This window comes from Adiantum capillus-veneris, chromosome 5, assembly GCF_014529385.1.
Source record: "Adiantum capillus-veneris isolate H3 chromosome 5, ASM1452938v2, whole genome shotgun sequence".
NCBI classification, from domain to species: Eukaryota; Viridiplantae; Streptophyta; class Polypodiopsida; order Polypodiales; family Pteridaceae; genus Adiantum; species Adiantum capillus-veneris.
In genome coordinates this window covers 57,945,886-57,971,197 of record NC_140935.1, presented here as the reverse complement: position 1 = coordinate 57,971,197, position 25,312 = coordinate 57,945,886, and the positions used below count along the sequence as shown (strand labels likewise).

Genomic DNA, 25,312 nt, shown 5'->3' with positions numbered 1-25,312 from the left:
TAATTTGTGGAAATTCCCAAAATACCCTTCAAATTTTGTCAAATTCTCCCCAAATGCCCTTCAAATTTTCCAAAATACCCCTGGTTGTGAGAGTACATTTATCTACAAATTAAAAAAAAATTGTAGCCTTTCATAAGACTACTAATTGTCTATGAATACAAGATACTAAAACTAGAAATTGAGCTGGTTATGTAGCCTTTGGAGATGAATTGCTTCATTATTTTTAGACACAATTGTCTTTTTTTGGGAGGTAATTTGTCACAAATTACATGCTAAACACTAAAAAACGGAGATACATTGTCAAAAAAGAATAAAGATTAGGAAATCGTGAACAATCCAGCTAAAATAGATACAAGGGTATTTTGGGAATTTTTGAAATTTGAGGGGTATTTTGGGAATTTCCACAAATTAGAGGGGTGTTTTGGTAATTTTCCCAATTTATAAACATGTGTAAAACTATTCGCCTACAAAATAAACACCATAATATTGTGGGGTACCTTTAACTTGGGTGAAGCACTCTAAAAACACGATAAATATTCTCAAATGTTAGATCATTAAATAGCTATATTATGAGCAAAATCTTGAGAACAAAACAAATACAAAATGGTGGTGGAAGTTTCTCAAGACATTTCAAGTGTCCAAGTACTGGGCTAGCATTAAATCGTGTAAGTTAGCAACAACAAATCCATGTACACTCTGCACAAGCAAGCATAGTTTACAAAGAACTTCCATACTTGGTCCATGTGAAGGGTTCCAAAATCTTAAACAAACATCCATGCATTTTTTTGTAGTGGCTGAAGTGTCTGAAAAGAACCCCACTCCTCAATAGTAAAATACTGTGTCTAATGACCAGCACAAATTCAACTAGCGCATAAAGGTAAATTTGCGAGGAAAGAAAAAGAATTTTCTGTATAGAAACTAGATGCGAGTCAAACTACCATTTTTTACACAAAGGAAACACCAATACCGTTTTACCCATGGCATTCCGTGTCTCAGGTATAAAAACTGTACTGCTCTGGACAGTTGAAGGTATACAAAGGACGTCAGTTGTTGCCAAAGATAATAAACCTAGAGGAGATGTCAGCTCTCACTCCATATGATGGGCAGGCACTTTCCAATGGCACCTTGCCGATAAACAGCGGACTCTTCAGGATCTGGGCACCTAGGGAGATAGTACTCCATGCGCTTAATCCAAATCTGTGCGGCCAAGCTCCTCGCTTCTGAACTTTTTACACCAAAGAGAATAGAAATTGCACTATTCCAATGTACCGTCAATGGATTGGTGCAGACAACCAAACGTGCGTAGATCAGCGGTGAAAGCAGGGGAAAAAGAATGTGGCATTGCACCACTCGGTATACAATCTACAAAATCACCTCCTATGTACAACAAGCTGCCTGTGGCAAGAGTCAGTCCCAGGTGTCAAAGTAGCCCGCGTCCTTCATCTCCGAATAGTAGATATCATCTAGATGCACATCATCCTCCTGCATGATTATTGGCCAAATCAGACCTTAACAAATCAAAACATCAAGAAAAAAAAGGGTGTTTCCTGGACTATACTTATGCCGACTTTTATAAGGCGAACTCCTAAAGCAACACTGTTAATGTCAAAACTTCGCTAACCGTGTCATGCTGAACAGGCAACCCAAATTTTACTTACAAGAAAGTAATCCAAGAGAAAGGTGGCATAAAGAAGCGGTGGGTAGAAGCCATTGTAGAAGAACGTTGAAAGCCCATGTAGGCTGTTAGAAACAACATACACCATGATCAGTATTGTTGTCCGCTGCAAACACCAACTACAAAATTTCGAAATGCATTCATTACCAGTAGCCAAAGTCTGCACCGACACAAATGAGGGCATGGCCAAAAGCTGACAAAGCATTCAACACAAAAAGGATGACCACATAACGGTAAAAAGTCGGTCGTGCTGCAAAAGAAAAGAGGAGGAATACTTGTTACAACAGAAGGACTCAAAGATAAGCACAACATTTTCTTTACACACATCTGTATTTGCACACTGATATGGGTCAGTCTGCTTCTCGTGTTTGGAGTTGGCATCCAGGTATATAGTGCAAGCTTGGAAGCATGCATGCACTCCCACAGAAAAATGCTTTAGATTAGATGATAACAGCCATTTTCAGTAAGACTTTTTAAAACTAAGACGGGTAACCTTGCATGGTCAATTACAAGATACAACTGAGGAGAAAGCCCCTTGAGATATTCAACATCTACAAACCATAGTGGGAACCAGTGATGCAGATTTACAGCAAATGACAGTTACAAATCATAGGACTACTGGCACTGCTGGGAATCTACTACAAGAGGAGGCCACCCAACAACATTCCAGTCAGGAGAACACTATACAGAAATGGAAACAAAGAGAAGCAAACTTTAAAAAAAAGGCACGCACAGAGCAGAGGCAAGGCGGAGGAGGGCGAAGGGGAGAGTACGACACACCAAGAAGGAAAAGCCAGGAAGCTCTGCTAACAACAAAGAAAAGGCAATCACCAGAAGAGCGAGAATCAAATCGGGGCTCCGCTTTAAACCCAACCTCTCTCTCTCTCTCTCTCTCTCTCTCTCTCTCTCTCTCTCTCTCTCTCTCTCTCTCTCTCTCTCTCTGTGCAACAAGAAGGCATTAAAGAGGTTACTATTTGCAATGCGGTAATCATGCGTTTGTTGTATGCAGATGATGTAGCGCTTCTATCACACACTTTAAAGGATGCACAAAAGCTTATGGTTGTCCTTTATCGATTATGCATTGCATACAGTTTTCTTTAAGCTTGATGGTGTAAACCATGCGGTAGAGGGATCTCCTTCGTCTGCGGCCACCGATTATGATGTGAATTTGCTTTCAGCTAATGAATTCAATGCATTGTCTCATGACCCGACTGTAGAGGTTGCAATTTGTTGGGTTAAAAAATTGTTGTAGATTTTTCGTATCATTGTCATTCTCTTTTTTCAAACAGTGATATTATTGTATCAAAAACTTGTGCATCTCTGTCTGATCGTGAAAAAACCGTTAAAACGTTATTTGGATTCCGTTTTGGTTGAATTTACGGACCTATTTCCGCCAGTTACAAACTTAAGAATGCTTTGCATGTCAGCATCCAAAGTAAAAGATCCTTTTCTACAGTGGGAGATGAAGGCACAGGCAAAGGTGCTTGAGAGGCAGGAGGATCTACACATGAGGATGAGCCTATGCAAGAGGATTGAGATGTTATTCATGACATCCAAGACACCACTACAGAGTGGGAGGTGGGATGCTCTTCTACCCCTACCCAGAGGTGAACATCAAGCATGAGTCGTGACTCATTGCTCATTGGTTTTTGACATATGTTTCCTTTGCAGCCACCGGCTTTGCCCCCTTTTTGTATTGCACCACCACATGAGTAATTGAGTCTTGACATGTCACCTAGTGACTCTTACAGTTGTTATTTAGCACTCTAGCCTCTACATGCCTTGGCCTTGTAAGCCATCTTCATAATCTATCATCTACTTGCTCCAAGCTTTTGTATGGAGTCTGGACTCTATTCACCTCTAAGTTGATGTTCTTTCTATGAAGAATTGTTCAATCAAGATGCCCAGTTCATGTGTTGTGTGTAGTGCGTTTGCAACCGGTTATTGTGTCGGCGCAAAGCGCAATCCATGTAAGCCTTAAGAATGAAAAATCATTGCAAAGCATGCCTAAATCGGATTCTACTTGGATTAATTGGTGTGTAGGTCTCCGAACAGACTCACAAAAGTGCCAGATTACTTCCTATTCTAGACTGACTTGACTGAACTGAACCCTTGTCATGCTGTAGCTTGTCCACGGACACATAGGGTTGGATGTGTCACGTGACACTGTTACAAGAGGTTGATCTTCAAAATCCTTCGTGTGATGTAAGACTTCTAGTTCAAAATCTTCCAATAACTGAGAAATATTTGGCGAAGAGGAAATCTTCTCAAGGCACTCTTCAAATGGGGTAACTTCAACTTTAAGAATCACTGGAGAGGATTTTGGATTGAGCTGTAATCATCTTCCAATAATGAATCCCAAAATTCTTCAGAATCATCTTCAGAAACTGTCACTTCATGACTTGCAATTGACATATCATCATCTAGCAAAGAATCAAAGAAAGCATAATCATCTTCTGACTCAGAATCTCCAGCTATGTCCTTATCTTTGTCTGGTAACAAAGTATCACTTGGGAAAACTTCTTGCTCGAAATCATGTGTGTTTTCCTCAATTGATTTAGGAGAAGTTGATAAATTCAAAGATTCATCAATAATAATTTCTGCATCTGCATCGGAGATCATATTCATTTCATAATCAACGGTATCATGTTGTTTGACTTGTACAAGTGAGGCTTCAATCACCATTTCCGTATGATAAAGCCCGTGTAAAATCTTCACATCCATCTTTGAACAGATTGATAGTATGTCCTCGAAAGCTAATAGCTGAATCATATTGGAATAACCAATGCTGACCAAGAATCATGTCGTAATAAGATAGAGGCATAACCTCGAAATCCATTTTATCTGCATAATTTTGAATGTCGAACCGTCTCATCACAAGTCAAAATTGATCCATCTGCTAATTCCACATTACACAAGTGAAATGTCTTCTCAATTGGCCAGTCAAGCTGTTGAATTATCTGAGTGTTGACGAAATTATTAGAGCATCCACTGTCCACCAAAACATTGATGGAGCAACCATTGAGAGTTCCAAGAAGGCTCAAAACTTGCTTTGAGAGAGGCTCCAAAACTGAAGAATTGCATTGAGCGTTCTTCATAACAATGGTCGTATCCGTTGAGACATGAATTGTATTAACCACAGATTTTCCTTTATCTTGAGCAGAAGCTAGTTGTTCAGAATTCGATGATGTTTCTGCGTTGGAATTTCTTTTCAAACTAGACGGATTTGGTTTCTTTGGACATTGATACCATCTATGGTCACCACCGCAAATTGTACATAATCCATCCTTCTTTGAAATCGAGAAGCATTTGACGAAGAGTCTTGCTGAGGATTAAACAGTCGATCTTGAGAAAGAAAAATCGCATCCTTCACCACGATCAAGTGAAGCATTTGACGAAGATCTGCTTTGAGATTGTTGATCTTGAGAATAGAACCTTAAAGTTGAATAAGGCTCCCTTGCTTGCTGTCTGAACTGAGATTGGTGCTACTGACTTTGGCTATAGCGTTCTCTGCGATCGCGCTGCGAAAAGCGAGCGCTATTTGAAGATCTGTCACCGGGAGAAAATTTTGTGTAGGACGCCTATTGTCACCAAGACGCTCCACAGTGTAGGGTTGTATTTTTGCACATCCTACTTTAGGGTTGGTTCAAGCCCGTCAATGAAACTGTGTAGTTTATCAAAGGGACTGAGATTCTCTATCTCAAGAATTAGTCTCTGAAACTCTGTGATATACGTGGCCAAGGAACCTGTCTGGCTCATGCGGCAAAGAGAGGACCGGGCATGAAAATCCGCATTGGAAGGTTCGAATGCCTTGCGAATAGCGCGCCGGAATTTGTCCCAAGGTGTGTTTACCGTCAGCAACCCATCGTTGCCACCAAAAAAATGTTGTGTTCTTAAGCAGAGAACTAGCGAGTGCAACTTTTTTACTCTCGACCAAATCTGTGTTTGATAAGTAAACCTCCATTTTGAACAGTCATTTGTCCAGCACGCGTTTGTCGCGACGACCATTATACAGTTCCGACAATTTAACATCAAGCTTCTTCTTCTGTGCAGCATTAAAAATTTTATGAAGTAATTGAAGTTCACGATTGTCCATCTCATCAGTCGAATCGGGTTCGTTTTGTTCGTCCACAGAAGCTTCAGAAGAGGTGGTGAAGAAGCAGCATTAGTTGTCCAAGAAGTAGTAGGACAACTCCGAGAAGTGTTTTGCGTCTACATCTGATCCAAGCGAGTGTGAAGTGACGCGAGGCTTGTGGAAAGTGTGGCCATCTACTCCTTTGATAAGAGTAAGGGCATCTTCAAAGTCGGCATGGTTACGCCTCAAAGGGAACTCGAACAGGTGCAGAAGCAAGTTCTGGGACGGGTACTCCAGGAGCTAAAACTATGTTTGAAACGGGTTCCAACTATGGTGTTAGGGAATCAGGAATACTTATCACTTCGGGTGCGCGAAGGGGGGGGGGGGGGGGGGGGGGGGGGGGGGGGGGGGGGGGGGGAGAAACAGTGTCCGAAATCTCGTCTATATACGAGAGAAATGGGACGAGCACATCTAAGTCGTCCGTGGCTATGACTACAAGTATCCCTTCCGCGGCGAGAGCGCACAAGGCCAGTGCTTGAAGAAAGGAATGAGCAACATATGGCAAATGAGAACGCTGGCTGATCTTCACATTGGTTTATTTTAATTTTTCACGCAAGTTTGTTGGGTAGGGGTGTTTTCACATGAGGGATCAAAAAATTGAGGGGCTGGCCGGCCATTTAAATGAAAGATTTTTAAGCTGGTCCTTGCGTTTTGAATGGTATACCCTGCTGAATTACAGCACAAAACAGCCAGCGTGAGTTTTTTTTGTTTATATATAAAAGCGCTGGTTATTGGCCCCAATTAAAAAATGCCACATTGAGTTATTTTTGGGGCAGGCCAGCCAGTTTTGGGGTTCACTGGGCAATTTACTCAATCAAATTGAAGGCTTAAAACTTATGCGCTGCTGGTTTCTTTACGTCAAAACAAGGCTGCTAAGAGTTGCATTGTAGAGTTGCCAGCGTGGGATTGTTTCAGCAGCCAGCGATTGTAGTTCTTCAGTGAAGGGCACCAACAAAGGGGTACATCGAGTGAAAGGTCACGAAGGCAGCCAGCGAAAGGTTCTATTTGGCTCAGCCCAGCGATTCAGCAGCCTAGTAGTGCATTGTTTTGGGAAGGGTGCACAAAGGGGCACGTCCCTTGGAAAGTGTGCAAACACAGAGAACAAGGGCATGCTGCTTGTTGTGTGCCCGTTCATGGGAAGGGGTGCGAGGACGGGTTCGAAGGGTTACCACCCGAGGGATGCGGTATGCAAAGAGTCCACAGTAGGAAATTTCCCGAAATTCTCCGATATGCCAACACAGAGCTGCATTGCTGTCCTTTTATTCATATAAATGGAACAAAAAATTTAAGTTACCTCATACCATCAAGAGAGAAATTGCATTCCATCTTTCTTCTGCTGCCATACAACACCAGGAGAGGGTTAGTGCATAGCAGCGAGGGTGAGAGGCTCACAACCTTGGTCCCGGAAAAAATTTGCTCTGATACCACTGTGAGGATTCGTGGTGCTTATCCTATATTTAAGACTAAAACTTCATACTTAAGATCAAACTCTAACTCAAGAGACTGAATGTGTGTTTGATTGATTGAATGAATGCTTCAAAACTGAGTACAATAGGCTCCTTATATAGGAGACGAAGAGACAGAAATGAAAAGACACGTCTCATGGTGAAGAGACGCGACTTTAGACGTAAAAACACATCCTTTCGGCGAAGAGCTAAAACCATTGGACGAAGAGTCACAACCGTAGAGCGAAGGGGTGTGACCAGTCGTCCAAGGATTGTGGCTTTTGGCGAAGCTCAAGGGTCATGACCATCCAAGCGTAGGGGTTCTACTTGGCATGGCACTTTGCATATCTGCAACTAGGAGTAGATATAATACTATAACATAGTCACAATTGTGACACACCACCAATATCTTCAATTTCTAGACTTTTTCTGCAATGAAAGATCGGAAGAAAGCATTGCAATTTCTTCAAAAGTTGGACAATATATGTGCACTCGGGAACCAAGATGTCTTGAGCAACCGCTTTCCTTAAAGATAATGTTATGTAGTGGTGGAGTTCTTTATCCACAAAGCCTCGTGCTGCAAGGACTTGGCAAGCTTTCAAGAATACTTTTGCTCGAAACTACATGACCTTCTTATTTGAAGTACAAATTCTTGCAAGATGAGGTAACCTGAAAATGCTAGCCACTAAGAACATGGAAGGTTACAATCAAAACTTTTTAAATATCTATCAGTCTATCTCCTTCTTCAAAACTATAACCTTGGAGGATCAATGTGAGTGCTACAGTATTGGACTACCTTCTCCACTTCAAGAACACTGTCTGTCCATGCACATCTAACATACAAGAGCTTATGGACCATGCTATTGTTTGTTACACATTGATGAAGGGAAGGCTTGACTTTACACATCAAACAAAACACGCTCCTAAAGAAAATCCTCAACCACAACGCTCTAATTCGACGGATTCTCATGAACTTAAACTCCATCTGCACAACCTCACCTTACTGCTCGCCAACAAGAAACTCTTCAAAAAGAAGGCAGGTGTTCGAATGTTTCCTGACAGGACACACTTCTTATGTTTGTCCACACAAAGGGATAAAATTCTTGAGCAAACTCCCACCAAGAAGGCCAAAACCACAGTGAGACTTGTTCCAGATATCTATGCAGTTTCTAACCCAGTAGTACTAAAGAATTATGCAGAGCTTATGGAAAGATACGTGGCAATAAAGCACATATCTACTTTGAGTACAACCAGTTTGTAGGAGGCAATAAAGCAAAGCGTGCTACAAGTATCTCCATACAGTTGTTCCTCTTATTAATGCTCTTCCCACCACCATCCAGGGGTACCATGGCAAAGTTGACTTCCACATCATGAAGTTGGGACATTGGGACGCTGTGACTCCCTTTTGGGAATGCCTTGGCATCATCAAAGTGATGCTACCATTCCTATCTGCAACCGAACCATCACCTTGAACAAAGATAGCAAGACAATTGTCCTTCAAGTCCGACTTACAGGACTAATCCACAGTAATTTTGCTATTGCTTTTGTATTTAGACACTTTTTGAGATCTTTGAAATCTTTTTGAGAATACTGTTTGGAGATTATTTGAACTAGATTAAATCTTGTCTCAACCTGTTTGATCTTGTTTCAGTGCTGATTGTAATTGTATGATACTCGTTGTAATACTAGTTTCAACGTTGTTTGAAGAACCTCTAAACAGTGCAAAGTCCAAACTACGGTCTAAGGATCCTATAGTTGCAAATGGAAGCCTCTGAACGGCATTAACTACGATCTGAGGATCATTTAGTTGACTTGGATCCCCTAGATGGACCAGGCTACAATCTAGGCATTGTTTAGTTGTAAATGAAACCCTTTGAAGACCGCAAGTTGCACTACGGTCTAGGGATCTATTGGTTGTGATTGGTATTTAACGCTATTCGAATTTCGGTCAACTTGCAGTCTTTATGTTTTGTAATGCATATGTGCATCTATGTCATTTGCACAACAATTTTGTGAAGCATATGAATCTGGTACATCAATAGTACCAACTTGGATGAGATAGATTGGGTATGTGGTCTCGACATTTGTAAAGGAGTATGATCTGGATGTCATGATTAGCATCACTATGCTGGGATATCAACAGCTTTGACGAGGATGAGATGGCTGGATAGAAATTTGATAGTGCAACTGTATGGTGTGATGCATGCTAGAAAATGTACTAACTAGCGTTGATGGTCGTTGACATGTATGCATAACTGCAATGTCTGCTAATGAATCGAATTGACTTTTTGCAGGTGTAATCGCGGGTGATACTCTTCTTTAAAGGGGAAAGTATGTCCCCCCCCCCCCCCCCCCCCCCCCCCCCCCCCCCCCCCCCCCCCCCCCCAAAAAAACGATGACATGGCACTTGTGTCAATGATGACGTGACAGCCTGTATGGAAAATCCCAAAATTCACGGCGTATTTTACGTGGCAGTTTTTTCATGGGACAAAACAAGCTTTGTGGGTGCTAACTTTGTGCAATTGCTTTTGGAAGTTGTGTCAACTTTTTGTAGCTGATGCTTTTGACTAGTGGCCTTTAAAGTTTAAATAAGAGCCTTGGGGGAGGCTCTTCTCAATCTTGTGGTTGCAAATTGGAGAGAGTGCTCCGCATGTCGTAGAGATGTCCTTGGAAGTTTGAATGAGCTTCCACTTAGCTCCGTCGATTGACAAACTCTAGGTCCCAGACGCTGCAAAACTTTCCTTTCCTTCCAATCGTAATCACGGCTTTGCAGCCAAGCTTGACTGCCACTTAGGTTTGCCAAGCCTTCATGACAAACCACACTTGCCGTCTATCTGCATGTCAAGGACTACACTCCCTATACTTGCCTTCAGTCCACAAAGCCTTGTGCTAATTGAGGCTTGTTTGCATTTTCTTGAACATAAGAATCAGCAAAACATTTTCACAATCTTCTTGAGAGGGCGCTCCTTTAATGAGCAGAAAGATCATGCCACATGCATAATTAATAGAGAAAGGACTAAAATAAAGACAAGCTGTAAATAACCACTTCTAAACCTGTAGATAGTTGAAAATCATTAGATGTACAAAAGTTAAATACAAGCTGTAAATAACCACTTCTAAACCTGTAGATAGTTGAAAACCATTAGATGTACAAAAGTTAAATCTTTTCCCAAATTCAATCGAATTCAAAATATCTCATTAAGAAATACACAAAAATATTTACTTGTTAACACAAGGCATAATCACGTCTTTTATTGTGAAGTTGTAATAAATCTTTTTGTATATCAAATGTCAATGCATGTAAGGCTGTCCTCATATGAGTATACTTGAAGCCATGAGCAACATGCCTTCTTTATGAGATGTGAAAACAGGTCAAAAACTACAGAATAAAAATGAGGGAAGACCATGCTACAGACATTTGAATTCACAATTTCTCATAAAGAAAAACAGAAAAACATTCATTTGTTAACACAAGGCATAAGCACGTCCTTTTTTGTGAGGTTCTAATAAGTATTTTTGTATATCAAATGTCAATGCACGTAAGGCTGTCTCATATGAGTATACTTGAAGCTGACAGTAACATGCATTGTTTATAAGATGTGAAAACAGGCCAAATGCTACGGGTCGGAAATGAGAGATGACCATGGTTGTTTCTGCAAAACAAGTAGCATCCTATTACAGAAGGAAATGGGAGGTCCAATACATAATAATTAGCATGGCCAAGCTCAACCTCCACAATGCTAAAATAATGAAAACCCAAATGTGATCTTTTCAAGACTTATTCCAGTAAATTCACAATTGTTTGATATGTTCCGACAAAATGAGGAGAAACTTGTTTGTATACAAATTGACAACAAAAAAAGAATGTCACATAAACCACCATAATTTGTTAACTTACCAGGTAACCTATCTCGCCACTTTGTATGTGGCAATACGAGGATAAACAGGTAAGCTCCCACAAACAGTAAACTTCTTATAAGCCAGAATGTCCACTTTTTGTGATCTCCAGTATCATCTTTGGTAAGAAACAAAGGGACGCCCAGACCATAGATGTAAAGAGCCTGGTAAGACCATTACATAAACCACAATGAAAAAACACAGCTGCAAGTGAACTCCTAAAATCAAATAGCAGATTAAAAAATCCGACAATTGGCCAAAAATCAGCAGCAACAATTGGATCCATTATGTAGTCAACAAAGAATGGATCGGTCGTTCTTCAGACATGTCAAACTTTCATGCAAAAAACTAACAGGACATGCAGCTGCAGCTAAGAATCTCATTAGCCCTATTCCTTGCGAACTGTATTGAATGAACCACACTCCTCTATGGGAAAACACTTGCAAGGTTATACCTGGTTTACTTGAGAAACTTAACAAATTCACCTTCAAAGGAAGGGCAAGTACAGACAATTAGAGGGTCATGTACCAGCATGGAGTGCCTACATGAGGGTTATGGTAGAATCTAAATGCATAGAGCTAGCAACCCTAGCCTCTGTACCTTGATTTTTCGGTTTGTAGATTTTCATTGGTGTTTATATTTGGGAACAGTCCACACACACACACACACACACACACACACACAGAGTCACAAGGCGGGCACCACGTGCCAATAGAAAAGAACAGACTGAACAGACTTTTAGCACTTCAATGACATTTGAAACTGAAAGAGAGAGAAAGAGAGACGCCCCGAAGTGGCGGAATTCCACTCCAAAGAGTATTGGCCCCAAACCTTGGCGTCCCTTTCAGTATTTCTTTATATTACTGCTGATTCGCAAAGTACAACAGCCGGGGAGCACATGCTCTGCAATCTGCGCGCTAAAAAGTGCCAGAGAGGACCCCCAAGGCTCATATTTAAAGGCCCAAAGCCTAGAAGCATCAAATATTGAAAGCTGACCCCAAAAAATCACTTTCCTAAAATTTTGGGATTTCCCTAAAAATCCGCCGCGAATTCCGAAACGTCCGTACAGGTGCCACATCATCATATTTTGATGTGCAAAGTCTTTTGAGCGTGTTCTATTTTATTTTTAATGCCTTTATGTTACTTGGGGTCCCATCGAACGCGGTCCCCAGGACTTCTTCTTCTGTTACTTGTTCTTCTTAGGGTTTCTAGAATTAGTTTAGGGTTAGGGTTTCCAGAATTAGGGTTTCAGCAGTTAGGGCTTCTGGCAAAAATTAGGGTTAGGGTTTCTACTCTCGAGCAGCCACGTCATATGTAAGTTGGCTCCATTCTTTAGGCTTTGACACGTCAGCAGTTTGTTACATCTCCCCTTCTTGAAAGAGAGTAATCGTCCGCGATTACAGCATATCTGCAAAACAACTCAAGTTAGCTCAAAAATTTCCGAGGGACATTTTGAGGGACAATCAGTTTGCTCTTTTTATTAAGGAGTTAGCTTCTCCTTTCTGCTCTTTTGATCAAGGAGTTAGCTTCTGCTTTCGGCTGTTTTGATCAAGGAGTTAGCTTCTACTTTCTGCTCTTTTGATAAAGGAGTTAGCTTCTCCTTTCGTCCAGATCGGAACTCTTGATATTCCGACGTAGTAAAATTAGCCATCACACCCAGACCGTACTGATCTTCCATGGGTGTCTTGATGCACTAAAATTACATTCCCAGGCAGTCTCTTCCAAGTAGGAATATTCAGTAGTTGGCACATCACAATGCAATACAAATGCTTATATATGCATGTTACAAGACATAGAAACATAAAGCCGCCGATGAACACTCCCCCCGCAAATAACCATCCAAGTCCGGGCCATGAGCTATTCAACGACTCCCTCATCACTCCTTCCGCAAATAACCTAAAAAGGTCCGGGCCATGAGATATAGAGGCCTTTTACAACCAACGCCCCCCCCAGACCGCAGTCTGCGTCGTTTGGAGGTGCTGAGAGTAACCACTGCTCAGACTTATTAATACTCCTCCCGCATAACCATCCAAGTCCGGGCCATGAGTAACAACAACAATACTCCCCCCGCAAATAACCACAAGGGTCCGGGCCATGAGTAAAAACAGCACTTTTCAATCATTCAATACTCCCCCCGCAAATAACCACAAGGGTCCGGGCCATGAGTATGAACAAGCATTCTCAAACATCATTTCTCACTTCTCCACCCGGAGTAAAATCACCAATGATTGAAACCAGTATCAAACCAGAGTCAAACAATTCAAATTGGCACCAAAGCAGGTTCAAAACAGATACCATTTATTTCAAACAAATTCCAAACAAGATCACCAAAGAAAATCTCAAACAGATTTCAAACTTAAAAAGCAATCTCGACATCGGTCGAGCTCGAAAAGTCGACTGACTTTCCATCTTGAAACCTGCACCAAAAATTTGGGTTAGGTTCCTTCCATGAGATCGTAGCCGAGCACAGCATGGTCCATCAGCTCTTCGACAGACAGTGTTTCTTTCGCGGCGATGGTAGTCCCAAGAGATAGCAATCACACCATACCTCCAAGGTCATCTACTCGTGAAGAGACATCTACTGAGAGACGTCGAGAAATTGCAAGTTATAATCTGCTAGGGTTTCCATGGCAAGCATTTCTGGATACCCCACTCTGCCAAAAGTTGCACTCCGAAGGAAGATGTCAGAAACCATATAACTTCGGACAAATTTTTTTCTTGAAAGCTTGCCAAGTCCTTGGAAGTGTGTTGCTTGGTAGTTGTAGACATCAACATCTGCATGGCACTGCTTTCGAGAAAAACAATGACTCCAAACAAATATCGGATCCTTCTTTGCAAGTGATCTTAATGGCTTATTCCCTGTAAGAGATGAGCGGTGAAGACGGGAGCGTGTCCGATGCGCGATGAAGTAAGGGTGGCAGTGGCTAATAAGCCCGAGGTCAGAGGCCGAAGATACCTCAAATAAAATTCCAATAGCTCTGTCTGCTCTTTTGTAGGACCGGTATGCTTTCAGAAAAAGCACACGCCTGATGCTCAGATACCACTGTCACAAGGCGGGCACCACGTGCAAATAGAAAAGAACAGACTGAACAAACTTTTAGCACTTCAATAACATTTGAAACTGAAAGAGAGAGAGAGAGAGAGACAACACGCGACACGAAGTGGCGGAATTCCACCCCAAAGAGTATTGGCCCCAAACCTTGGCACCCCTTTCGGTATTTCTTTATATTACTGCTGATTCGCAAAGTACAACATCCGGGGAGCACCTGCTCTGCAATCTGCGCGCTAAAAAGTGCCAGAGAGGGCCCCCAAGGCTCATATTTAAAGGCCCAGACCTTAAAAGCATTAAATATGAAAGCTGACCCCAAAAAATCACTTTCCTAAAATTTCGGGATTTTCCTAAAATTTCGGGATTTTCCTAAAATTTCGCCGCGAATTCCGGAACGTCCGTACAGGTGCCACATCATCATATTTTGATGTGCAAAGTCTTTGGAGCGTGTTCTACTTTATTTTTAATGCCTTTATGTCACTTGGGGCCCCATCGGACAGGGTCCCCATAAGTTGGTAGGACTTCTTCTTACTTGTTCTTCTTAGGGTTTCTAGAATTAGGGTTTGCAAGTTTTAGGGTTAGGGTTTCCAAAATTAGGGTTTCTAGCAAAAATTAGGGTTAGGGTTTCTGCTCTCGGCAGCCACGTCATCTGTAAGTTGGCTCCATTCTTTAGGCTTTGACACGTCATCAGTTTGTTACAGAGAGAGAGAGAGAGAGAGAGAGAGAGAGAGAGAGAGAGAGAGAGAGAGAGAACACTCGCAATATTATACCTGGTTTACTTGAGGAAGCTTAACAAATTCACCTCTAAAGGAAGGGCAACTACATATGATTAGAGGGTGGTCATGTACCAGCATGGAGTGCCTACGTGAGGGTTAGGGTGGATGCCTAGAGCTAGCAACCCTAGCCTCTTTGTACCTTATTTATTGCCCAAACATCTTGAGCATTAGGTTGGGTCGTCAGCCTCCCCCGTGCAATGTAGAGAAAACCGCTTAAGAGGGGGCCCCGGTCCTACTTCAGTCACGCAAGCAACAACCTCTGCAAGCACAAGCCCTACATCGAGCCGCGGTGGTTGGTATCATGGAGGGGTGGAAGTTTCTCGCCCTTGCACTGACGGAGAGCAAGGTAGAGAAAACCGCTTAAGAGGGGGCCCCGGTCCTACTTCAGTCACGCAGGCAACAACCTCTGCAAGCACAAGCCCTACATCGAGCCGCGGTGGTTGGTATCATGGAGGGGTGGAAGTTTCTCGCCCTTGCACTGACGGAGAGCAAGGGCAAGCATTGGCCCCAAAATCTGGCACCTCTTTCGGTACTTTTATATTAAATAGCCCACCCCTTTCAGTTCCACTCCCACAAGCATTGGCCCCAAAGTCTGGCACCCCTTCCGATACTCTTATATTAAATAGCCCACAAGAGTACAACCACCAGAGAGTCACTAAGCAAATATGCAACTATGCACCCAATCTACCAAACCTAACCTACGAGGCTCATATTTAAAGGCACTAAGGCCCAAAAGCAAGAGTTACAAAAACTAACGTCCAAAAGCTCAGTCTGATGAAAAAACAGTGTCCCAACAAATAGCATGTGAGTAAACTACTTTCAAAACTGCCACACCGGCACAGGTGTACCGTCTGCCACATCACTTCCAATGAATGCGCCATGATTTGTGAGACAATCAAAGATGCTCATAGTGACATGCCAAATCATCTATCAATCTTCTCTCTCTCTCTCTCTCTCTCTCTCTCTCTCTCTCTCTCTCTCTCTCTCTCTCTCTCTCTCTCTCTCTCCTCATCATGATTCTCCCTTTTATGCTTGCATGGATAGAGATCAACCATTTTCTGATTTGGAAGAGGACATTGCTTATTTCAAAGGTGAAGGTGATGTTATTGTATTTGGGGATATGAATGCTCGCACAAAAACATCGCAACATGATACTCAACAATTTGATATGCCATACATTTCAAGGGAGTTGGAGGAAGTTCACTTGTATGATCGTACTTCAATGGATGAGAAAGAGCCGGATCACTATGGAAAGTTACTTTTACACATGTGTAATAGCACGGGTATGCTCATTGCCAATGGTGTATCTTTGTGGAGTGGAACCAATGGATTTACATGTAGAAGACATAATGGGGATAGTGTGATTGACTATATGCTACTCTCTGAAGCCATCATGTATCGCATAAAGAGTTTTATGTTTGGTCAATGGACCCCGGAATCCGACCATCGCACCTTATGTATTGACCTTTCATGTGGAGAAGCAACTAAGCATGATAATCTCAGCCAAAGGAAAGAGAAGTTATCACTATGTATGGATTTCAAACGGGCACCAATGTACATTGAAATGGTTGAGCAAAAATTATGGATGACAAAGCTTCAATGTGATGCACCATTGGAAACTAAATGGGAAGCTTTCAAAAAAGCTATTTGTTCTTGTGCGGAAGAATGCTTTGCCATAAAGCATCTCCATGGTATCAACAAAGATAGATCACGCAAAAGGTGGTTTGATAAAGAATGTCAAGATGCTCGAAAGTCCTTGATAAAGCTTGATGCAACTATGGACAAAGACAACTATCAAAGTCATTTGCATACATACAAGGCATTGATTCAAAAGAAGAGAAGAAGATGGGAAGTAAAGCAACAAGAATTTCAAGTCCGAGAAAAGGCACATGCATGTGGAAGATTTTGGAGAAACTTGAGAGGCAAGCGGATTGAGAATTTTGGTAACTTGCGTCTAGTGGATATGTACACACATTGTAGGCAATTATATGAGCAAGAAAATACTGAAAAAATGCCATTTTATGGTTCACTCCCATGTATGCCGTCTTTTTTTACTATTGAGGATGTATGCGGTGGGCTTGAAAAGTTGGCCACTCGCAAAGCGGGAGATCTTCAAGGTATCAAGCCGGAGATGATCAAATGGACGGGAGATTTTACCCATGAGTGGATGTGTGATATGTTCAACCTTGCACTTCAACATGGTATGCCTTATGATTGGAGTACTAATTGGGTTAAGCGTTTGCATAAAGGAGGGGATGTAAAGAATGTAAGCAACTACCGGACTATAATGATTGGGTCTCTTATGGCAAAGTTGTTTGGATGCATAATGGAAATGAAATTGAGTGATTGGGCTGAAGAGAATGACAAGCGTGCAAAGGGACAAGCGGGTTTTCGTCGATGCCATAGCACCATTGATCATCTTGTCACTCTTCGTGTTCTCATGGAGGAAAGTCGGTTGAAAGGCAAGCGATTGTATTGTTGTTTTGTGGACTTTAAGAAAGCCTTTGATATGATTCCACGTAACAATTTGTGGAGAAGGATGGAAGAACTCCAAGTGCCAAGTGAGTTTATGCTTGCGGTTTCTCGAATCTATGAGAAGGTGATTTGTCAATTGCGCATGGGAAGAGAAATTTCAGAAATTTTTGTAAGCACTATTGGGGTTAAACAAGGATGTCCATTGTCACCAACTCTCTTTGGTCTATGCATCGATCAATTGGAACAAATGGTACTTGACTTTATGCAAGAACAAGGCATTGAAGAGGTCACTATTTGCAATGCGGTAATCATGCTTTTGTTGTATGCGGATGATGTAGTGCTTCTAGCACACACTTTAGAAGATGCACAAAAGCTTATGGTTGTCCTTGAGAACTTTTGCTTGCATAGTGGGCTGATTGTAAATGAATCCAAAACAAAGGTTATGCTTGTGAAAACCAACCATAAGGAGAAGCCATGCATTGTGTACAACAACGAGACACTTAAAGTTGTTGAGAGCTTTAAGTACCTTGGCCTTGAGGTTCCATCCAATCACAAGTGGCATGAATGTGCTATGCGTCGTTTGGAAGCGGGAAAGAGAGCATATTATGCATTTGAGAACATGTGTAATGCGGGAAACATCAAGTGTTGGGTTCTCAAGAAGTATCTTTTTGATGCATTGGTGACACCGGTTCTTCTTTATGGAGTTGAAGTGTGGGGCGGGAGCATCTCAAAGTCTACTTGGAAAGAGTTTGAGAATGTCCAAAAGCGTTTTCTTACAAACTTTCTCCAAGTTAAGACACAAACACCATATATGCTCCTACTTCTTGAGTCGGGATCTCTTCCAATTGAGGTTATGGGCATGGAAAGGGTTGTGGAGTACATGATAAAGATGCGTCAAAACCCCTCACATCGACTTCCTACAATTGCATGGGAAGCAAGCAAAAAAGTTCAAAAGATGCATAAAAGCAAGATCTTGAGCACGGGATGGATGCAAGACATAAAGAAGTGGTTTGGGAGATGGGATGCATTACACTTGCTACATGATGCTTCAATTGACTCTCAAGTGAATGAAGCTTTTCTACAACGCCAATGTATTACGGCTTGGGAGAAATCCGGTGGGTCACGCTTCATACATTACACCACCTATATTGCCCCCAACTACAAAACCATGTTCTTCGCTGAGAGAGGAAACCGTACTCACACTTACATGCTTGAGCCTATTCCCTTGTCCGCGATACGCACTATCGCAGCAATTCGGCTTAGCTCCCATTTCCTTCGATGCGAGATAGGGCGTTGGGGCAATGGAGAAGAGTCAAATCGATTGTGCACATTATGCTCACTGCAAGTTCGAGAGTCTGAGTACCACACACTACTAGAGTGCTCAGCTTTTGATCACATCCGAACTTGCTTCTCTCACATTTTCAGCCATAACTTAACCTACACACTTTCCTCTCCCAACCAAAGTGTGGGCTCTCCATTGCGACTCTCATCACTACAATTTTGGAGCATCGAGAGTCGCTCATCAGCCATACACATACTACATCACATGTAACTTTGGTCCCATAGGTCATATTTGACCTCGGAGGACGATAATAAAATCTATCTATCTCTCTCTCTCTCTCTCTCTCTCTCTCTCTCTCTCTCTCTCTCTCTCTCTCTCTCTCTCTCTCTCTCTCTCTCTCTCTCTCTCTCTCTCTCTCTCTCTTTTGGAAAAAATCAGGGCTGTATATTACTGAGTACAATAGAATCCCCAACGGATGCCAAAATAGCCTGTCACGTGGGGTGTACAAGCTGAATGTAAGGATGAGAGCCACTATAGTGACAACTCGACTAGTACAATCTCATGATGGTCTGTGTGATGAGTGGAGGAGAAACCACTGAGGAGGCGCATAATGCCATGTAATCTGTCCACCTGTAAGTGTGAAGAAGAGTGGAGATCTTGCCCAACGCCGAAGGAAATCAAATCGACGAGCCTCGGCTGCTCTAGATGTGCCTGAGGAAGAATCCCCCTGCCAGATGAGGGTGTGAATGATGTCCAGCCAAATGACAGTGAGGGTATCCTGAAGGAGCTGCGGTGCCACACTGAGAATATGAAGACAACGAGCTCTCCAAACATTCCAGAGTGCAATGCTAGTGATTACTGAGAAGATTTCATCACGTGTTTGAGGATCTCCTTGCCAAGCAATCTGTGGTAACATAGCCAAAGTCCCTCGTCTGTAACCAGTCGCGGTAAGCATAAGAGCCGGATTTGTGTCTGAGCCCTCGTAGAAAAGATGCGGTCCGGGCATCGGCATCAACCAGGAAACAGATCCCCAAGTGAGAAATCCATGCTGAACTCCAGCTCTGCTAAGTAAAAAGCTCTCTCTCTCTCTCTCTCTCTCTCTCTCTCTCTCTCTCTCTCTCTCTCTCTCTCTCTCTCTCTCTCTCTCTCTCTCTCTCTCTCTCTCTCTCTCTCTCTCTCTCTCTCTCTCTCTCTCTTTTTCTTTCTTTTGGAAAAAGCAGGGCTATATATTACTGAGTACAAGATAATCCCCAGCAGATGCCAAAATAGCCTATCACGTGGGGTGTACAAGCTGAATGTAAGGTTGAGAGCCACTATAGTGACAACTTGACTAGAACAAGCTCATGGTGGTCTGTATGAGGAGTGGAGGAGAAACCACTGAGGAGGTGCATAATGCCATGTAATCTGTCCACCTGTAAGTGTGAAGAAGAGTGGAGATCGGGCCCAACGCCGAAGGAAGTCAAATCGACGAGCCTCGGCTGCTCTAGATGTACCTGAGGAAGAATCCCACTGCCAAATGAGGGTGTGAATGATGTCCAGCCAAATGGCAGTGAGGGTATCTGGTAGGAGCTGGGGAGCCGCACTGAGAATATGAAGACAACGAGCTCTCCAAACATTCTAGAGTGCAATGCTAGTGATGACTGAGAAGATTTCATCTCATGTCTGAGGATCCCCTTGCCAAGCAATCTGTGGTAACATAGCCAAAGTCCCTCGCCGGTAACCAGTCATGGTAAGCATAAGAGCTGGATCTGTGTCTGAGCCCTCATAGAAAAGATGCGGTCCGGGCATCGGCATCAACCAGGAGACAGATCCCCAAGTGAGAAATCCATGATGAACACCAGCTCTGCTAAGTAAAAAGCAAACTGCTAGCCAAACTGCATGAGAAGACGAGCATGACCAAAGGCAGTGTGCAGGTGACTCAGGTAGGCGCAAAGAACAGCGAGTACATAACGGATCATGACCCATAGAAGCTAACCAAGTCCCAATTGGAAGTCCCGCATGTGCAGTCATCCACGGGAAAAAGGAAATACGACGAGCCACATGTAAATCCCAGATGGTTGACCAAAACTGATGTAGATAGGCATGGGAGAGACCTGAATGTAACAAGAAACGCATACGAGTGGGCTGCTCTGGGTGCTGTCTCATCAAAGCGAATCTTCCAATTCTAACTGTGTACTCAAAGAATGATACATGTACGCCGGTGGGGTTAGAGTGAGACCAATGCCACTCTCCTGGGTCCCAATAAAGCTGAGGTAGGGCACGACCCTCCCACACCCAAAGCCTCCAAAGTGCAGCATCAGCGGGAGCAAAACGGGGGTCAACAAAACGACGCTTCCCGCGGGAGACAACTACTCGTATGGCCTCCCATCGAGCGCCGGGGTAGACAAGGCGCGGAGAGGTAGGAGCATATGTCAGCCTAGCATGCATCCCCGAAGAGTAGTCAGTATCAACTGTGAACAGCATGGTGTCGAAACGAACTAATAAGAGAGTGCTCTGAGTAAAGAGGCCTTCCCAGCCACAATGTGGAGGCATCTGAGCTGTGCCTCGCATGACTGCGTCCCAGTGTGAAGGAATGGCAGAGCCCGTGGTCAGCAGCTCTAGGTGGATTCACTACTATTTGGCGAGGGACCAGCCTCTCAAATCATTTTCCCATCTCATTGTTTCTCTCTTTCACTAGATCCGTTGCACAGAGACGAGGCTGCCGCATCCCTGACAGTGTTCTCACCACTGAAGTTTTGCAGCAACAGATTCGTGACTTGTGGTCCACGGGTGATTCTTATTGTGGTCCCCCTGGAGCGTTCCTTGCCCATTGCATTACTCAGTCTAGTATTTACTGCCGTGAACAGACTGCTAGTATTCATCGTCAGTTGAGAGTACGCGAGGGATGAGCTTCTGGCGGGAGAAAAGCAACCCGCAAGCCCTCTCTAAAATATGGCGTCTCATTGCACCAACTGCGGACCTCAGCTTGTTTACATTGCATGACCGATGCTGCAGCTTTGACACCCCAAATGCGCATAGACATAGGAAGCACCACATCTGAGGATACATGAATGATCATAGGCAATGAATAGCAAGCATAAACATCACTCCATTCCATTGCACCAATACAAGAAGGGAAGTGTGGAGACAATACATCTGGAGCGGAAGTAGACAACCATAAGTTAAGCTGAGCCATAGTTTGTGCATGCACAAAATGCAGAACCTGATCCTCGGTCCATTCCTGAGCTGCATGGAACAGAAGGAAAAAGGAATGGGTAGGCTGAGAGCGACCGCCTATTAAAGAGGGAACACAACCTGGCTTGTGGTGCATAAGATAGAGCTACACCCGCAATGGTCCTTCTGAGTCACCGCACATTTCAGCTCGATGGGTGCCCCACGAAAGAGGGCAAGAGCCGAGAAAACTGCGTGGGACATAAGTATGAGCGACTGAGGGAGGGGGTGGACCAGAAGGAGGAGGGGGGGGAGTAAGGGCCAGAGCGAGAGGAGGAAAAGGGAGAGGTAGCAACGGTGAATGATCCATCTGCATGGGAATAGGGACCTCGGGAGTAGGGGAAGGAGCAGGCAGGGGAATGGCAAGTGAAGGAGGAGCTGGTAGCAGAGGTAAGTGATCTTGGGCTGAAGAAGCAGAATGGCGAGGAGAAGGTGGGGGTAAGGGAGTGGTGGAAACTTGAGAGGGAGCAGGAGAGTTAACATTGGGGGTTGCTTGTGGGGTAGGGTTCTGACGAGGACGGAAGGAATGGTTACGACCGACTGTCTGCCATGCAGTCTCAGTAGGAACTGAAGCAAAGGGAGGAACATGGAGGGTTGAAGCTCTGGGAGCGCCCTTAGGCTGCTGAGGTGCTCGAGTAGTAGTAGTAGGGACCGACTGTGGATGCTGACCACGTGGCTGAGTGTGGGTGCCACGAGTTGGCTGTTGTCGCCGATGGCGTGGCTGAGTGGGACAATCGCGTGACAAGTGTCCCATCTCGTGACAACGTAAACACTGTCCTGGGCGGCCAGTGACCACCATGCGGCAAGTCTCGATCACGCACAGCCACAGTAACTTTATCTGGGAATGAAGTATCCCCAAACACCAGGACCTGAATGCGAGGTGGACCGGATGAGAAGATGCAGGATCCTGGAACTACTGTGCCAAAATGAGCAGCAATCATCTGAAGGAGATGCTCATCAATAAAATGGAGGCATATCCGGGAAGGAAAGCGTCAGAGGGAATCTGGGAATAAGATGCCAGCTGTCAAACTCCTCAATAGTGAACTCTGGATACCACCTCGTCAAGTATATCATTCTGCGATCAGAGAGTATCGGAGAGCGAGCCAGGAGAGCTAAGGCAGTGGCGGGATCTGAAAGACGTACCATGAATATGCCTCTGCCAAGTAATGTAAGTTCCGAGACCCGTCCCTGAGTAGTGCCCAGTGCAATCTGACACCAATCACGTATAGAAGAGCGAGGTGGAGACTGTCCAATCATCCGGCCAACCAAGGCATGCTGTGCCAAGTGTTGAATTTTAGAGTCAATGCGTGTCAACAGGTCACCAGTACAATCCACGCGACAGGCAAGTGGTGATGGAGCGCCGTGTGTGGCACTCAAGACCGGCAAAGCCGCCATGAAGAATGGGCGAGACTGGCAAACGGGAAAGCAAGACCCAAAGTGAAGCTCTCTGTCTCCTTCCCTTGCAGGTAGTAGAACGATGCACACGCTGAAGGTTTGAAACAGGTGGGGTTGGCGGACTGTTAGGGTTTTGGACAATTAAGGTTTTTCAGGGAATTAGGGTTTCTGGAAAATTAGGGTTTTCAAGGATTAGGGTTTCGGGAAATTAGGGTTTTCAGGGATTAGGGTACTCTGAGGCGGAGACGCGCGGGGCTGCACGCGGCAGAGCGCGAGTTGCACGATGCAGGGTTACGCGGTAGCAGCGCTGCAAGTTTGCCATGTCATGCCCATCTACAAGTAGGAAAAGAGAAGTTTTCATGGCTAGTCTAGCATGCCCAACCAAGCCGCCAACTAAATCAGCAACCTCCGCTTCGAAAGTAACACCAATACCAATGCAGAAAGACACCAATCCACCCTCCACCATCAACACCAGGGAGGTCACGCACTCCAACGAAAGATTCCTTTCATTATCCACAAACCACCCAGCTAGCAAGTTATTCCGCAAGCTCTACTCTAGAATCTCGAGCAGTGAGCACAAGCACAAAGCCAAGGCTCCACCAAAGTAAAGCAAGGCTTTAACAACCTCCGAGGATGAAATGGTTCACTAGGGGGGTAGCGCGCCAAAAGCGCAAAATGGACACAAATATACCTAGAAAAATCCAGGATAAGCCCGGTAGTCACGCACAAGACAATATAACCATCAGCTCCATCATACATAGTATTGACTAAATACCTCGACATCTCCACACTAACGTCATAAGTGCCCAATAGTGGGTGTACATTTTTGGCAAGTTAAATGTCTAGTTTTTGAAGGCAAAGTCAAGTCATTCGGAGGATTCTAAAGTTGAGAAGCTTGTCACATCTTGAACTCAAAAGCTTTGTGAAACCAAGGTGCTCCAATAGCTTCCATATCCGCTCTTTAGCTCTACTCCCTTTGTATCTCTGGACTCCCACATGCTCCCTAATGCATTGTGGTTGAGCTATTTGAATAGAACCGGTAATTTGGTCTCTCTTCTTTCTTGTTAGGGTGTCTTGTTATTGCTAATCAAGAAACCTTTCTTGTTTTGTGCTTGATTAATGTTGTGGTGCCATTTGAAGTCTCTCCTAGGTTGTACTTACACTAGAAATAGAGTAGAGCGGCATTTAGGGTTCCACTTTGTGCACACACATTGATTCCACTTGTATCAAAAGAGAAGCCACGTCTCTCTTGTGGCACTTAGGGTTGAGTTGAATTGACCACTGAAATGGTAGCTTGCATAACATGGAAGAGATGAGCATAACATAGTGGCAAGCAAAGGAGTGACAGTCGTTGAGCTTGAAAGGTCAACTTGGTGGCATCTTGAAGCCCCCAATGTAGGGGATGGTGAAATAGTTCCGCACTCTATGTTAGGGTCAACTTCCTCATTCCTAGGGCTAACAATCAGCTGGTTGTAGCAAGCCCTATACCATGACAGCCGCACAGTTCCTGCTATTATCATCAAGCTTGCCTTTGCCTTTGTCTTTAACCTTTGGAAAGCCCTTGCCTTTGCCTTTAAATTTGTAAGATAGCCCCGCTTTCCACATTTGTCACAACAGCTTCAAGAATTTTTCTTAGTTTCCAATGTAGCTTGTGTCAATTCATCACCTTTTGGAACTCATACCTTTCCTTGGGACGGTTCCTCTAAAAGGACCTTTATAATTTACTTTTCATTTGTAATCTACAACTATAATGCCTTCGCAACCATCTCGTACTCCCCAAGCAACTTCACAAGTACCAAAGGCTGAAAAAACATATAATTAATCAAGAATCACCTTTGCCTTTCTCTAAAATGACTGCATGGAAGTGTGGGCTTGAATTTAAGAGTAAATGACTCTCCTAGAAATGTGACCGCTCGTATGGTGGAGTCTTGATCAAACATATCTCCTAGCTTCGATTGCAGCTCATAAGTTGG

General features: G+C 43.7%; 1 protein-coding gene across 1 annotated transcript in view; it reads right to left on the bottom strand.

The window, feature by feature from the left end:
• Window positions 1–882: 882 nt before the first annotated feature.
• LOC147457361 (protein CANDIDATE G PROTEIN-COUPLED RECEPTOR 2-like) overlaps window positions 883–25,312 on the bottom strand; it is a 46,156-nt gene continuing 21,726 nt past the window's right edge. Inside the window, exons 3-8 of the mRNA XM_086512251.1 lie at window positions 11,154–11,316; window positions 1,823–1,925; window positions 1,659–1,740; window positions 1,474–1,482; window positions 1,375–1,391; window positions 883–1,255 (exon numbers count right to left, since the gene is read on the bottom strand). Of these exons, the coding sequence (XP_086368377.1) occupies window positions 1,081–1,255; window positions 1,375–1,391; window positions 1,474–1,482; window positions 1,659–1,740; window positions 1,823–1,925; window positions 11,154–11,316 (549 nt within the window). The 3' untranslated portion in view covers window positions 883–1,080. The remainder of the gene's footprint in view (window positions 1,256–1,374; window positions 1,392–1,473; window positions 1,483–1,658; window positions 1,741–1,822; window positions 1,926–11,153; window positions 11,317–25,312) is intronic.